Source organism: Galeopterus variegatus, unplaced genomic scaffold (assembly GCF_000696425.1).
Source record: "Galeopterus variegatus unplaced genomic scaffold, G_variegatus-3.0.2 Scaffold886, whole genome shotgun sequence".
NCBI classification, from domain to species: domain Eukaryota; kingdom Metazoa; phylum Chordata; class Mammalia; order Dermoptera; family Cynocephalidae; genus Galeopterus; species Galeopterus variegatus.
This window is the reverse complement of record NW_007726997.1, coordinates 264844-280058: the sequence shown is the minus strand read 5'-3', so window position 1 is coordinate 280058 and position 15215 is coordinate 264844. Positions and strand designations below refer to the sequence as shown.

At 33.7% G+C, this 15215-nt stretch overlaps 1 protein-coding gene across 1 annotated transcript in view; it reads left to right on the top strand.

Moving 5' to 3' along the window:
• Positions 1-15215, top strand: part of LOC103590853 (vacuolar protein sorting-associated protein 13B) — a gene marked incomplete at both ends in the record, with an annotated part of 498786 nt that overhangs the window by 219003 nt on the left and 264568 nt on the right. The window contains 2 exons of the mRNA XM_008573178.1: positions 10347-10473; positions 12471-12614. Of these exons, the coding sequence (XP_008571400.1) occupies positions 10347-10473; positions 12471-12614 (271 nt within the window). The remainder of the gene's footprint in view (positions 1-10346; positions 10474-12470; positions 12615-15215) is intronic.

Below are 15215 nucleotides of genomic sequence, written 5' to 3'. Positions count from 1 at the left end.
ACACACACACACACACACACACACACACACACACACAAAACCGGGGGGGGGGGAATAAGATATAACAACTACAGTTTCTTTGAATGTGTTACAACAGGCAAACGGAAAGGACATTCTTGGGTGGGAGGGGGGAGAGGGAGGAGGGAGGGAGGTTTCGGTGATGGGTCATAATAATCAACCACATTGTATATTGACAAAATTAAAGAAAAAAAAAAAAAAAGAAATGTCTCGAATGACCCAATGAGTCAAAGAAGAGATTAAACAGGAAATCAAAAAATTTCTTGAAACTGATGAAGACAGAATCACAACATACCAGAACGTATGAGATATATCCAAGGCAGTATTAAGAAGAAAGACTATAGCAATAAATGCCTACAACAAAAAAATAGAAATATTTCAAATTAACAGTCTAACAGTGCGCCTCAAGAAACTAGAAATGCAAGAACTAAACCCAAAATAAGAAGAAAAGATACAAAAATAATTGCAGAAATAAATGAAATTGAGACTAAAATACAGTACAAAACATCATTTAAATAGAAAGCTGGTTCTTTGAAAAGATAAACAAAACCAACAAAACATAATCCGTACTAACCCAGAAATAAAAAGAAAAGACACAAATAAATAAAATCAGAAATGCAAATGGAGACATTACAAAAGACAGTGCTGAAATGCAAAGGATCGTCAGAGACTATTATGAACAACTATCTGCCAATAAATTTGAAAACCTAGAGGGAATGAATAAATTCCTGGACACATATGCCCTACCAAGAGTAAATCAAGAAGAAATAGAAAACATAAAGAGACCAATAACAAGTAATGAGATTGAATAAGTAATAAAAAGTTTCCCAACAACAAAAAAAGCCCCAAGGTCAGGTGGCTTTACTGCTGAATTCTACCAAACATTTAAAGAACTGATACTAATACTTCTTAAACGATTTCAGAAAATTGAAGTGGAAGTAATTCTTCTAAACTCATACTATGAGGCCAACATTACTATGATAACAAAACCAGGCAAGGACACTACAACAACAAAAACTACAGGTATCAATATCCCTGGTGAACACAGATGCAAAAATCCTTAGTAAAATACTAGCAAACTGAATCCAACAGCATATCCAAAAGATTATACACCAGGATCAAGTGGACATATGTGAATCTGGGCCAGCCCGTGGCTCACTCGGGAGAGTGCGGTGCTGATAACACCAAGGCCCCGGGTTCGGATCCCATATAGGGATGGCCGGTTCGCTCACTGGCTGAGTGTGGTGCTGACAACACCAAGTCAAGGGTTAAGATCCCCTTACCAGTCATCTTTAAAATAAAAAAAATATGTGAATCAATAAACATAATACATCACATCAACATAACAACAAGAACAACAAAAACTCATCTCGATAACATGCAGAAAAAGCATTTGATAAAATTCAACATTCCTTCATGATAAAGACTCTCAACAAATTAGGAATAGAAGGAAATATCTTAATACAGTAAAGGCTGTATATGATGAACCCTCAGCTAACATCATACTGTGCTTTTAGCTTTCCCCCTAAGAACTGGAACAAGACAAGGGTGCCCACTTTCTCCATTGCTATTCAACATAATAGTGGAAGTCCTATCTAGAGCAATTAGGCAAGGAAAAGAAATAAAGAGCATCCAAATTGGAAACGAGGAAGTCAAGATTGTCCCTATTTGCAGAAGACATGATTTTATATAGATAGAAATCTAAAGACTCTACCAAAAAACTCCTATACCTGATAAACCAATTCAGTGAAGTTTCAAGATACAACATGGACATAGAAAAATCAGTAGCATTTCTTTACACTAGCAATCAACCAGCAGAAAAAGAAATCAAGAAAGCTATCCCGGGGCCGGCCCGGTGGCGCACTGCTACAGTGCGCTGCTTGGGAGCGCAGCGGCGCTCCCGCCGAGGGTTCGGATCCCACATACAGACCAGTTCCTGCTCACTGGCTGAGCGAGATGCGGGCGCAACACCGAGGGTTGCAATCCCGTTGCCGGTCCCGGTCCGGTACGGGCGCGACACTGAGGATTGCGATCCGTTGCCAGACACGGAAAAAGACAAAAAGGAAAAAAAAAAAAAGAAAGCTATCCCACTTACAATAGCACCAAAAAGAAAATAAAACTTTAAGCAAGGAGGTGAAAGATCTCTTCAATGAAAACTATCAAACACTGATTAAGGAAATTGAAGAAAACACAAGTAAAGGGAGAGACATCCTATATTTGTGGATCAGAAGAATCAAGATCATCAAAATGAGCCTACTTCCCAAAGCAATCTACAGATTCAGTGCAATTTCCATCAGACTACCAATGACATACTTCACAGAAATAGAAAAAACAGTTCAAAAATTTATATGAAACAACAAGAGACCCAGAATAGCCAAAGCAATCCTGAGCAAAAAGAACACTCCCTGACTTCAAAATGTGCTACAAAGCAATAGTAATCAAAGCAGTGTGATGCTGACACAAAAAGACACATAGACCAATGGAACAGAATGGTAAATTAAGAAACAAATCCACATCCCTACAGCTGATTTTTGACAAAGGAGCCAAGAAAATACACTGGAGAAAGGACAGTCTCTTCAAGAAAAGGTGCTGGAAAAATTGGAGATCCACATGCAGAAGTATGAGATGATACTCCTATCTCCCACTATATACCAATCAATGCAAAATAGATTAAAGACTTAAATGTAAGACCCAAAGCTATAAAACTTCTAGAAGAAAACATACGGGAAATACTTCAGAATATATGTCTGAGCAAAGACTATGAATACTACTTCAGAAGCACAGGGAACATAAGCAAAAATTAAGAATTGGGACTATATCAAACTAAAAAGCTTCTGCACAGCAAAGGAAACAATCAACAGAGTGAAAAAACAACTTGCAGAATGGGAGAAAATATTTGCAAACTATGTATCCAAGGAAGGATTATTATCCATGTGGAAGAGGTAGTCACAGAGCCAAAGAGAGTGAAGACAAGGCAGAATCCTCCAGCATCTATCCATTAGTCTTCCTCTGCATTTAAAACATGATAATTTTCAGACTATTGGCTATTATTTCCCTCTACCTTCCAAGTCTTGTGCAGGTTTCTTTTTTTTGACAAACTGAAACATTTTTAGCAAGTTGGTACAGAACAAGACCACTACAGAAAACTACATTTGTCTTTGTTCATTTGTACATTTGTTCCTTGTCTTGTCCAATGTCACTTAAAATAGAGCTAAGTGTAGAATCCTGGTTTCCTTCCTCTTAGTCAATTACTTTTCTTCTACTCAAGGCTCAGATCATTAGGCCATTAGGCTTATGGTAAAGTTCGTTACTCAGTTTTTTCCTTTTTCTCTTAGCAATCATTTGTGCTACATCTGGGTTTATTTTATAACGTGTGGAAATGATGTGCTGAGATCTAGAGTAACCTGTATTGATGTCTGTCATGTGCAGGTTGCACATTTAAATCACTGTTGCTGTTCCCATGGTTATGTATTTGTGCTTTGGGGTTGGGAGTGTTGGTGAAAAGTTTATCTTACGATTTCCTTAAAGTACCACTAAGCCTTAATTATCCAGGTTGATATTAACACAGTTTTTTTTTTAATGTTTAAAGATATAATTTGTGTAGACTTTTGAAAACTACACTTAAAAACAAATAATTTAATTTTTATTACAGTACTTTTTTTGTTCTCATCACTGACTTTGATTTCCTTGTGTGCAATTCATCTTTTAAACTTCATTGTCAGAGGAGAAATAGTTACAGCATATTTGTTTCTTTAAATATTTTGATACATATGTAAGAAATTATATATGATACTCTGTGGGGATTTTTTCCCCACATGTTGAATTCTTTTAAATTGTTATATTGTCAGAGGAGAAATAGTTACAGCATATTTGTTTCTTTAAATATTTTGATACATATGTAACAAATTATATATGATACTCTGTGGGGATTTTTTCCCCACATGTTGAATTCTTTTAAATTGTTACTATGTTTGTTTAGCAAGCCAAATTTGAATTTGACACTTTCCTAAAATCCATCATTCCTACACTTCACAGGAATGGTAATATTGAATATGGGGAACTGTGACTAGGTACTGGCATTAAAAATCCCTGAATCATATATTACTAGCCTTATATCTGAGAGATTATGACTATTCCATGTGTCTTTAGATCTCTTTTATTATTTGAAGTATTACAGGTATGTTCACAAATCATAGGAGCCCTTGCATATTTTGATTTGCGATTAATCAAACACGAGATTTTTCCAGAATTATACCTGAAATCATAAATAAGAAAGTGAAAGGGAAGAAGTTTTCTTTGTTTAAATTTTCAACCTGGAAACAATCACTTTTATCTGATTAATTCATGAGGACAATAAGCTAACACCTGAGCAAAATTATAGAAATTAGTCTGATTCTCATACCTCATAGGTTAATGTCTAGAATGACCTAAACCTATTTGAATTATATGTTTTTATAATAATTTTCTTAAACCTTGCCATGACTTTACATAAAGGAATGTGATTTTTTTCCTCCTGCATAATGTACCTGGAAACTGAATGAGAAGGGAAAACGGATTCTAATGCAGCAGGAAGTAGCAGTCAGTTTTTCCTTCCTAGCAGCTGATATCTTCTTCCTTACATATTGGCTGATGGTGTCCTTGTGGCATGAAAAGATGGCATCGAAATAAAAGGACAGAGATCCTATCTTGCCTGGTCTCACTTTTCTTTATATCTTAGCATAGTTACTGACAGACAGTAAGTAGGTACCCCCAGAATAAGAAAATATTTATATTGATTATAACCATCATAGTAGTATACCATAAAATTTTAAAACCTCTTATATTTCAGTTACTTTGAAGTCTTCTGACAACTCCTAGCATCATAATTGTGATAGATAGACAGATAAACAGACAGATGCCCTTATTCATTGAAAGTCAACTGACCAGTTTCACTCCCACAACATTTTCTTTTCAAGAGAAGGAGCCAAACAAGATTATATCAGGAATGTACTTAAATGCACATGTGCATCATATAACTTTTAAGTATTATCCTGTATAATTCTGTGAGCCCTGTACCTGGTACATTTTATTAAAAATTTTAAAATAAGATGAAATGTCTTCTGACCCTCTGTCTCATGGTGGATTCCTATTTATATCCTGAAGACACAATTTCTAATGTTCTTTTTAAAACATTCGGTAGTCCCTCTAGTGTCTCCCTCCTCCACCTTTATTTTGAAGTTTTTTCTTTGATAATGGTCTATCAAGTGGAATTAGATGCAGGAGTTTCAGGCTATAGACATAAACAACTGGAAACTATAACCAGAACTATTATCCATTGGGCATCTCAGTAAAATTGAATTCAGTTAATATTTCAGTATAGGTATGCTCATAAAACTATTTTAGAGGTGGTAATAAATGTAGCACTTGTGACGTCCATCACAAATATATTAACCATAGTTTTGGAGTTCTGTGTGTGTGTGCGTGTGTTTGCTTTGGTGGGAAGTTTTTTGTTTTGGATTTTGTTGTTTTTGGTAAAGAATGAGAACATTTTATTTTAATGTAATTGAATTTTGCCAAACTAAATTTGTACTGACATTTTATTTTTATTTTTATTTTTTGTGACCCGTAAGGGTATCGTAACCCTTGGCTTGGTGTCGCCTGCACCACGCCCAGCCAGTGAGCGCACCGGCCATCCCTATATAGGATCTAAACCCGCGGCCTCAGCACTGTGCTCCCAGCACCACACTCTCCCGAATGAGCCACGGGGTCGGCCCTTTAAAATTTTTTTTAAGAATTATTCTCATTTCGAACTGTAGTTCTTTTTAGATTGTTAACAAAATGTTTTATGTGTCTTTACAAATTAATTCCTTGTGTAAATTCAGAACCTTGAGATAAAAGATTAGGTCCCCAACTGAGTATTTTCCCACCTCTCTATACTTTCCTTATTATGTTTATCTTACTTACGATTATTTTCTGTAGTTATTTTTCCTGCTAAACTGAGCTCCATGAGAGTCAGCACTATGTATCCATTTTGCCATTGTTGTCTCAGCACTAAGTAAAGGTCCTGGCACCACAGTGGGCACTCAGTCCATATTTCTAAATTTCAGAGAGTGATAAATACTATGAAAATAATATAACAGTTTAATGTGATGAGAGTAACTGAGAAATTTCCTTAGATTGGGGCTCAGGGAAGGCCTTTTCTAATATCTGTAAGATAGCTATTCATGCAAGTACCCCTGCAGTGTTTTTGCCAAGAAGTTTCTAGGCATAGCAAAGATCCTCATGTAGGAACAAACTTAGCACATTGAAGGATCATGCTTGGCTGGGAGGAGAGAAGTAATAGAGAAAAAAGTGTTAGGGAGAGAAGGGTTACATTGTGAATGGTCTTATAAGCCAGAGGGAGTTGGATCTTTAGATAGTTGCATTAGAAAGTCATTGGATAGTGTTCCTCTTGAAAAAACACCTAAATGTGTTTAAATCTATAACTAAATATTTTATTTTTAAAGTTACTTTAGAATTTAAATTATTTGTCTTTATGACTCTCATTAATCTAAAAAGTAGGAGGAATCTCTAGGAATAGGCTTATGTAACAAATAGTTTTCCAAACAGAAGATTGTTTGTAATAAATGGGTATATTACTACTTTTCATATTTAGGAATAACCCCTGAAGAGTCTCTGTTGATTACCACAACAAGTCTAAAGTATCTTTTGCTCTAGTACCTTCTATCTAAAGTTCAACTTTAATATCACACTTAGAAAATCTTCATGTTGCATGAGAATTGTTCTGCACACACAGACCATCTAGCATTTTTTATTTTGTTTTTTTGGTGGAATATTTTAGAAACTTTTGTACTAGTTTTCCTACTTTTGGCCTTTCACAACATGAAGTTTTTGAAGTATGGTTCTTAAATTTCTATAATATTTCCCACAAAGGCACACCAGAATATATGGCAACAGGCAGAGGAATCTTATTGTAAATATATTGATCTCAAGAAAGATGACCACTGCCTTCCTGAACATGTGTTTTCACTGAGTTCATGTGGCATATACACCTCTGCCTTCTTAGTAACAATTCTGGAGAACGGTACTTTCCCTTATTTACAATCTCCTCCTCCCAAAGCGTAACAGAAGAGCTTTTGTTAACACATACAATTATTGTCCTCTTATTTGGTTAGAACTTTATTACATCCAATGTTTTGTTATTTTCAGTAAAGGTTTAATAAGTTTCTGTGGACATAATCCTCTACATTAGATGATAGGTACTGATAATTTTACCTTTTCTTTGTTTCTATGGACAATGTAGAGATATATTAAATCATTGTTTATACTACAGAGTACATCACAGAAATGTTCTTCCACAGCTGTCCTAACACCATGTGCCTTAGCATGCTGTAGGTAATCTGTTTTCTCTAGCTGAATTTAATGTTTTTTTCTTCATCGTGGATGATCAGCTGTTTCACCAAAATATGTCTAATTGTGGACTTAATTGTATTTATTTGAACTAGGTGTCATTGTGCTTTCTGAATCTGTGCATTTCTATGTTTCATAAGTTCTGAAAAAAGTCTCAGCCATTATCTCTTTATTATTTTCCATTTTCCTTTCTTTTCTGTTCATTTCTTTCCTTTCTCTCATTTTGGAATGCTAATTAAATATGTTGGACTTGCCCCTCCGTGTCTTTTAACTTTTACTTTAAACTTTACATTTTAAAATTTATTTTATTACATTTCTGGAATTTTCTAATATCTATACTCTAGTTTACAAATTCTTTCTTAAACTATATCTGAAACACTATTTATCCCATCTGTTATGTATTTAATTTTAATAACTACATTTTTCATTTCTGGAAATCCTGTTTGGTGTTCTCAAATACGTTTTGCTTTTTCTGATAGTGTCTTGTTTTTTCCCTCATGCTTTTGTTTCATCGTATATGTTCTTAATAATTTTAAACAAATTTATTTTATTGTTCATATGTGATAATTCTGTTATCAAAAGTTCTAGATAATGCATTTGAAGATGGAGTCTAATTCTCATCTTGCTAATATATATATTGGGGGGGTATATGTAGAATAATCTGTGAGAATCCTTTCTTTTTGTCATTGAGGGCATGTTTTTCTGGAGAAGTTTTGCATCTGTTTCTGACAGATGCCCTAGGGATATCAAAGGTCTAATGCCACTTTTATATGAATAAAAGAATGGGTATTCCTGGACCATATGGGTAACATAAGTTAGAGCCACCCAACACACCTGGGGGATTTCTCATTATTTTTAATTTGTCAGAGAGACCTCTGTTTTTTTCAACAAGCTGTCTTGAATAAGGAAGTTTGCCCATATTCTTACCTGTTTTTGATGGCCTGACCCTTCAAGGGCCCCATAGGGTAGGTAACTTATTTCAAAACCCTTGCCTTGTCTCAGTATAGCCATTAAAAATCAATTCCCTTGATTTACTGAGAGTGCTAAGACTCTGAGGTCATTAACAACCTCAGTTAATACTTTGGATTTTAGTTCCTTCTCTTTAATTTTGAGCCATAGACTATTATCTAGTAAAATATTGGTAGAATATAATTTTTGGTTGTAGTTATTCCTTCAGTGTTTCTTTTTTTTTTTCCTTCTTTTGAATTTATCCTCAAAAATATTTGAATCTACAGAAAATTTTTGATGATTTTTTAAAAATGTTTCCCATTACCTCAAATATTTACCAGAAATATATAACAAAAGTTACTACTGTATACCAGAAAAATATAGTTTTACAGGACTATTGACTAAATTTTCTTTTTACTTCTAAAGTCATAGGTCTTTCATATTTTGTGTCACTGATTTAATTCATCACATAATGGGGAAAAAGGTATAATATGAACAAGTACTTTTTATTTCCATCAGTACTTTAGTTAATGTGTTTGCTCTTATTTGGTTCCCTGCCATATTTTCCATTTTAAGGTATTTTTAATACATCATATATTTTGAGAGCACATCAGATGTCACATGTTACTCACTTTCGTCATCGTATGGAATTTGAGCTATTAGGCTGTAATTATGGTGTCTCTCAGGATCTCAACCTTTCCTCTATATTCACAGATTTTAATACTTTTTCCTGTTACTCTCTACTTACCAGATCTCTTAATTCTTTAAAATTGACTTTCTTGAAATCCAGTACTCAAGTGTCACAGAACCAGATGATTCATTTACTTTTTTGGCAGACACCATATAAAGCTCTGCCAATTGCAAGTTTAACAAAAGATATTAGTACTCTCTAGACTACTCTGATAAAAGAAAAGATATAGAAAGACTTTACTTTAGCTAGGCTTTTTCGTGAGATAACTTATGCCAATTCTCTGATTTCAACTTTATCATTTTATAATGTGAGGGAATAATGAGGACATATTTAAAAAGAATATTAAATTAATGGCTTGAGGGGAATTATGGCTTGCTAATATAAAACTATATTATTTCATAAAATGAAAACTAAGAATATAAATAGTAGACTTGAAGATATGTACCAGCTCAAGCTTTGGTTTCTCAGTAATGTTTTCTAGTTTTATATTCTACCATGTATGCAGTACTTCCTTTGAAATTATTAGCAATTTTGAATGTCAAGTTACTGTAACTCATCAAAAGTGAGAATGTGTAAAGAATTAAAATAAGGCCGAAAGCTGTTCTGGTGTCAGTATGCCCTTGCAGGTGTAATAAGGGAAACTTTGTTCACACTGGGTGGCCTTAGTCTAGTACCTGAACTTCATTTCCTCATAGGTAATATGGGACTAGTAATGGTCTTTATTTCACATACAGGGTTGTTTTGAGGAAGCATTCATTATCAGATACAAAAGCCATTGAATAGACTGTGAAGGCAGTAATAATTCATGAGCTCAGATGGTTCGTAGAACTTAAAAAAAAGGGCTTAAAGATTAAGAAGTTATGCTTGTGAACCTAATGATATTGGAAAGATGGCAGTTGTCAAATAGAAGGTCAGAAATATTAAAAATAAGAAATTAAAAATTATTTCCAAAATGGTAAGATTATTATTGGTAACAAAAGAGATATGAAACTACTTGCAAGAGCAAAAAAAGAATTAAAATCAGAAAAAGTAATTTGTTGAAAGTTCTTAGGGCGATACTAATATGAAATTGCTTAATTACACCTGAATTTCTCGATGACTTTTTTTTTTTGCTATCTTTTATCAATGTTATGGAACTGAAGTTAAGAACCTATGACTATAAAATGTACAAATAGGCACTCTCGAAATAATAATGTAATTTTGTTGTACATATTTGTAGTACAAGGACTTGTACAAATTTAATGAAAATTATCCTTGAAAAAAATGAAATGACTAATAATTTTTAACTTTTGTCTTCTAGCATACGGCGGCATCAAGAAAGGAGAGCAATTTTGACCCCTATTTTGACAGATTTTTCCGTACGAATAACTGGAGCACCAGCCATCATTTTCACCAAAATAATTTCTCCAGAAAATTTGCATGCCGAGGTTAGGATATAATTTAGATTTCATTTTAGTGCAAATAATGGAGCAACTCCTCTTCGTATGTTAGCAGTTTCCACAGTTCCACCCCACGGGACATCAAATTCACTCATGAATAACAACAGTTCCTATAATAGCTAATTTATTTTTTGAGCACTTTCTAGTACTGTTCAGTTATTGCTTTCCATGTAATAACTTATTTAATCCTCATAATAATCCTATTAGCTACTCCTATTATTCCCATATTATAGATGAGGAAACTGAGGCATAAACGGGCTAAGCAATTTGCCCAAATTTTTGCAGATATTGTAGTAAGTTGGCAGAGTAGAGTCTGAACCCAACTGGTCTGGCTCCAGCCTGTACACTCCTAACTTCTGTAACCTCTTTCTAATAAAAATAACAGTAATACAGGTAGATTACCTTATGTAGTGAGTTTAATATTTTTGTATATATTATCTCATTTGGCGTTTATAATAGCCTTCTGGGGAAAGTGAGATTAGGCCAGTTTTCTTGTATATCCACAAAAAGTGTATAAAGATTGAGTAAGCCTACTAATATCTTACAGTTACTTAGTAACATGGCTTAGAATACATGGAACTCCTTATGAGGCACCTTTTTTTTCATATTAATGATGCTATGAAAATATGAATTAAGACTCACACATTGAAATTACCTTTTAGAATTGCTTCTATATCCTATATATGTTTGGCTCAAATATAAATTGTGTTTATACTATTTAACCCACAAGTACAGGATCAATCATTTGTTGTTTTTATGGGACATATGCCACTAATAGAACTAAGATATTTTTAATACAAATTTTTATCTCCTTGGAAAATGTTACAGTGACAATTTATTAAAAAAAAACAAACAAAAACCTTCTGCATTAGTGTACTCTTTTTCTTTTTCATCATTACTTGAGGAATAAAATAAGAATTCTAACTATAATAAGTGAATATAGGGAACTTGAGGACGAGGAGGACGAGGAGGAGGAGGAAAAGGTTATTTAACCAAAAAAAGAACAATCATTTCAAACATACTGTTATTTATGGCTTTATTAAAAGGTGCTCTAACCTGTCTAATTTGTATTTGGGCCAGACATTGTCTCCTTAAAACCATTCCTTTGGATGACACTAATAAGGAGAAAATCTGCTGGATATTTCCAAGCACTCAAACATTGTCCCATGCACTTTATGACAAGAGACAGGACTTCTGCTTATTAAGTGAAGCTTCTGGATTGTTTTTCTTTTTTTCCTTGTCTGAATGGTTTTCCAAGAATAAATATTCAAGTGACTCAGTTACGCAGAATAGCACCAGTTAAGTACTGGACATCTACCTAATGCTGCCAAGATTTTAACAGTTTTAAAAAGTGAAATTAATTAGTCTGGCTGTCTTTGGCTTCAGCGCTCTATTTTGTTATAAATCATTTGGAGTGTATTCTTTGGAGAATACTCATACTGTAGCACTTGCAATTATAATTAACTGCCTACAGTTGCCTGTTTATATTTGTCTGCTTCACTAGATTATAACCTCTTCAAGAGCACATTGTTTTTCCAGGTCCACCTTATTCTTTGTGATATTCCTAGTACTTGACTGTTGTGCCTGGTACTTAGCAGATGCTTAGTAAGTATTTGTTGGTTTGAATTAGTGAATAAAATTATGCTACAGAATTACATCATTGCTTATATATTGAAACAATGATAGTAGTTTGAAGTACGAAAAGTCAAATAGATATGAAAATGTGAAAAATTCTTATCATTGGCCAGTTGCCCTGTATCTCGCACAAGGCCTAGCACATAGCAGACCCTCATAAATATTTATTAAATTAATCCATTATACTATGTCAAGTGATTGTATTCACCATTTTTGCTATTCTCATTAATGTGTAAATTTGAATACCAGGGGCATTATTAAAGTAGTAACTGTCAAATAAGGAAGAATGGTAGATTATCATGTGAAGGCTGTCATTTTTCTTTATCTGTATTCAACCTTTTTTTCTTCAGGAGATTTTAGTAAGTGGCCATTCCTTGGAGGTGAATATAACCACAAACCTGGACTTCTTCCTAAGTGTGGCTCAAGTTCAGCTCTTACATCAGTTAGTAGTAGCAAATATGACTGGACTGGAACCATCAAACAAGGCCACAGAGGTAACTGTTACCTGATTTTGATTAGGCTTACTGCATTTGTGCCAACTTCGCATTCATAATAGGAAAACTATAATTAAACTAAATTCTGTTAATTATTCTGTATTTCACTTTATTTAAAATATAGTTATAAATGATTTTGGAATGATGGTCTTTATTTTTGAAATTTTTTTGGTCTCTTTTCCTTTTATTCATCATGCACCTTTGCAAAATTGCTGTGGACTAACCTCAGAAAAGCCTCTATTAAAAACATGATTTTATTACCCTGATGAAATTTCTAAAGTAAGATGGGAGAAACTTGGTAAAGCTTTCATTTACTCAGATACATTACAAGGATAGAGCCTCTTTTGGAAGTGAACTTTTTAAGAGTACTATGGCAATATTTTCAATAAATAACTTGTAAAGAATTCATTTCCATGCTCAGTGAAGAGTGGACACAATCATAAAAGTTGAATGCAGGCCTAGAATTTTAATTCTGATCCAGTGTTCGTTAAAAACCTATGTTATAACCACAAAGTATGTCAGCATGAAACAAAGCTGCTTGTTAGGTGCTTCTCAAGATATACTTTCTTTGCTTTTCGTTTCCGTATTTCTTTAATCACATATGTTCTTAGAGTAAGTCTTTTATAAAAACTCAGGTGAAGAAACTTTATCTATGAAAAGATGTTGCTTTTATATTTGTTATGATTTATATAGAAGGCTCTACATTCTGCTTATTAGGAAGGTAGGGAAGAAGAAGGTGTTCATTGAGTGCCACTTGATGCCAGGCAGTGTGGCCAGGATTTTCATGTAAGTTAACTCACATGTCGTCAAGCATGTTACCCTAACACTACGAGGTAGATACGGGCATTATCCCTATTTTACAGATGAGGATTTTTGGGCTTAGAGAGTATAAGTGACCTTGCTGAAGTCATCATACACATATAACTAAAAAATGATTTATGTTAGATTTGAAGATCTCTCATAGTCTGAACAAAAGTGTGGAGGTTTGTAAGCATTAGGATTTTTTGGTGGGAGAGTGAAAAAAATCTTTGTTTTTAGAGTAAGGGAACTGGGTAGAGAAATAATGGAAGATATAACAGAAGTGTGTATTTTATTATGGGCAGTAGGTTACCAGTTTTTAAGACTTGTGTGGATGGGATGACATAGTAGAAGTGGTATTTTAGTGAAATTTGTTGTGTCTGGTCTCTTTTGGCAAAGAATTCAAAGTAGCATTCAAGAAAATATGTGTGCGTCACATGAAAAAAACTACAGACTGAAGAATCTCTGAAGAATATGAATACAAAACTCAACAAAAATACTAGCAAACCAAATCCAGCAATATGTAAAAAAAAATTATACATCATGACCAAGTGGGATTTGCAGGAGTACAAGGTTGGCATAACATCTGAAAATTAATTAATGTAAAACACCATATCAATAGAATAAAAAACAAAAACCATGTGATCATCTCAATAAATGAAAAAAAAGCACTTGACAAAATCTAGTACTCTTTCATAATGAAAATACTCAATAAACTAGGAATAGAAGGGAACTTCCTCAACTTGATAAATGACATCTGTGAAAAACCCACAGCTATTATCATACTTGATGATAAAAGACTGGATCCTTTCCCCCTAAAATCTAGACCAAGACAAGGATGTCTTCTTTCATTTCTTCTATTCAGCATTGTACTGGAGGTTCTAGCCAGGGCAATCAGGCAAGAAAAAGAAATAAAAGACATCCAGGTTTGAAGGGAAGAAGTATCTCTATTTGCATATATATATTATAAATATATATATATATATTTATAATATATATATATAATTTTCCATATATTATTTATATGACTCTCTATTTGCAGATATATATCTATAGATATAGATATATATAATATATGGGAAGTCTTAAGGAATCCATACTAATAAGTGAGTTCAGCAATATTGTAGGATACAACATAACTATACAGATATGAATTTTATTTATGTACACTTGTAATGAACAACTCAAAAAATGAAATTAACAAAACAGTACAATAGCATCAAAAAGAATAAAATTCTTAGGCATACATTTAACAAAAGAAGTATGAAACTTATACTCTGAAAACTACAAACTATAGTTGAAAGTAAGTTTAAAAGATTTAAAAAATAGAAAGACATTCAGAGATTAGAAGAGTTAATATTGTCAGGATGGAAATACCCCACAAATTGACCTAAAAACTCAATAAAATATCAATCAGAATCCTAGCTGACCTCTTTGTAGAAATTGACAAGCTGTTTCTAAAATTCATAATGAAATGCAAAAAACTCAAAATAGCCAAAACAATCTTGAAAAAGAGGAGCAAAGTTGGAGGCCTTACACTTCTTGATATAAAAACTTATGACAAAGCAACAGTAATCAAAACAGTGTGGTACTGGCATAAGGATAGCCATACAGGTCAGTGGAATAGAATTGAAAGTCCAGGTACTAACCCTCCTATTTATAGTCAATTGATTTTTGTCAAGGTAACCTAGACAATTCAGTAGGAGAAAGAATAGTCTTTTCAAGAAATGATGCTTTGGCTTCGAAGATGGCGTCGGGTCTGAGCGGCCGCGCCAGGAGACAGCGCGATCCTGTGAGCCGTGC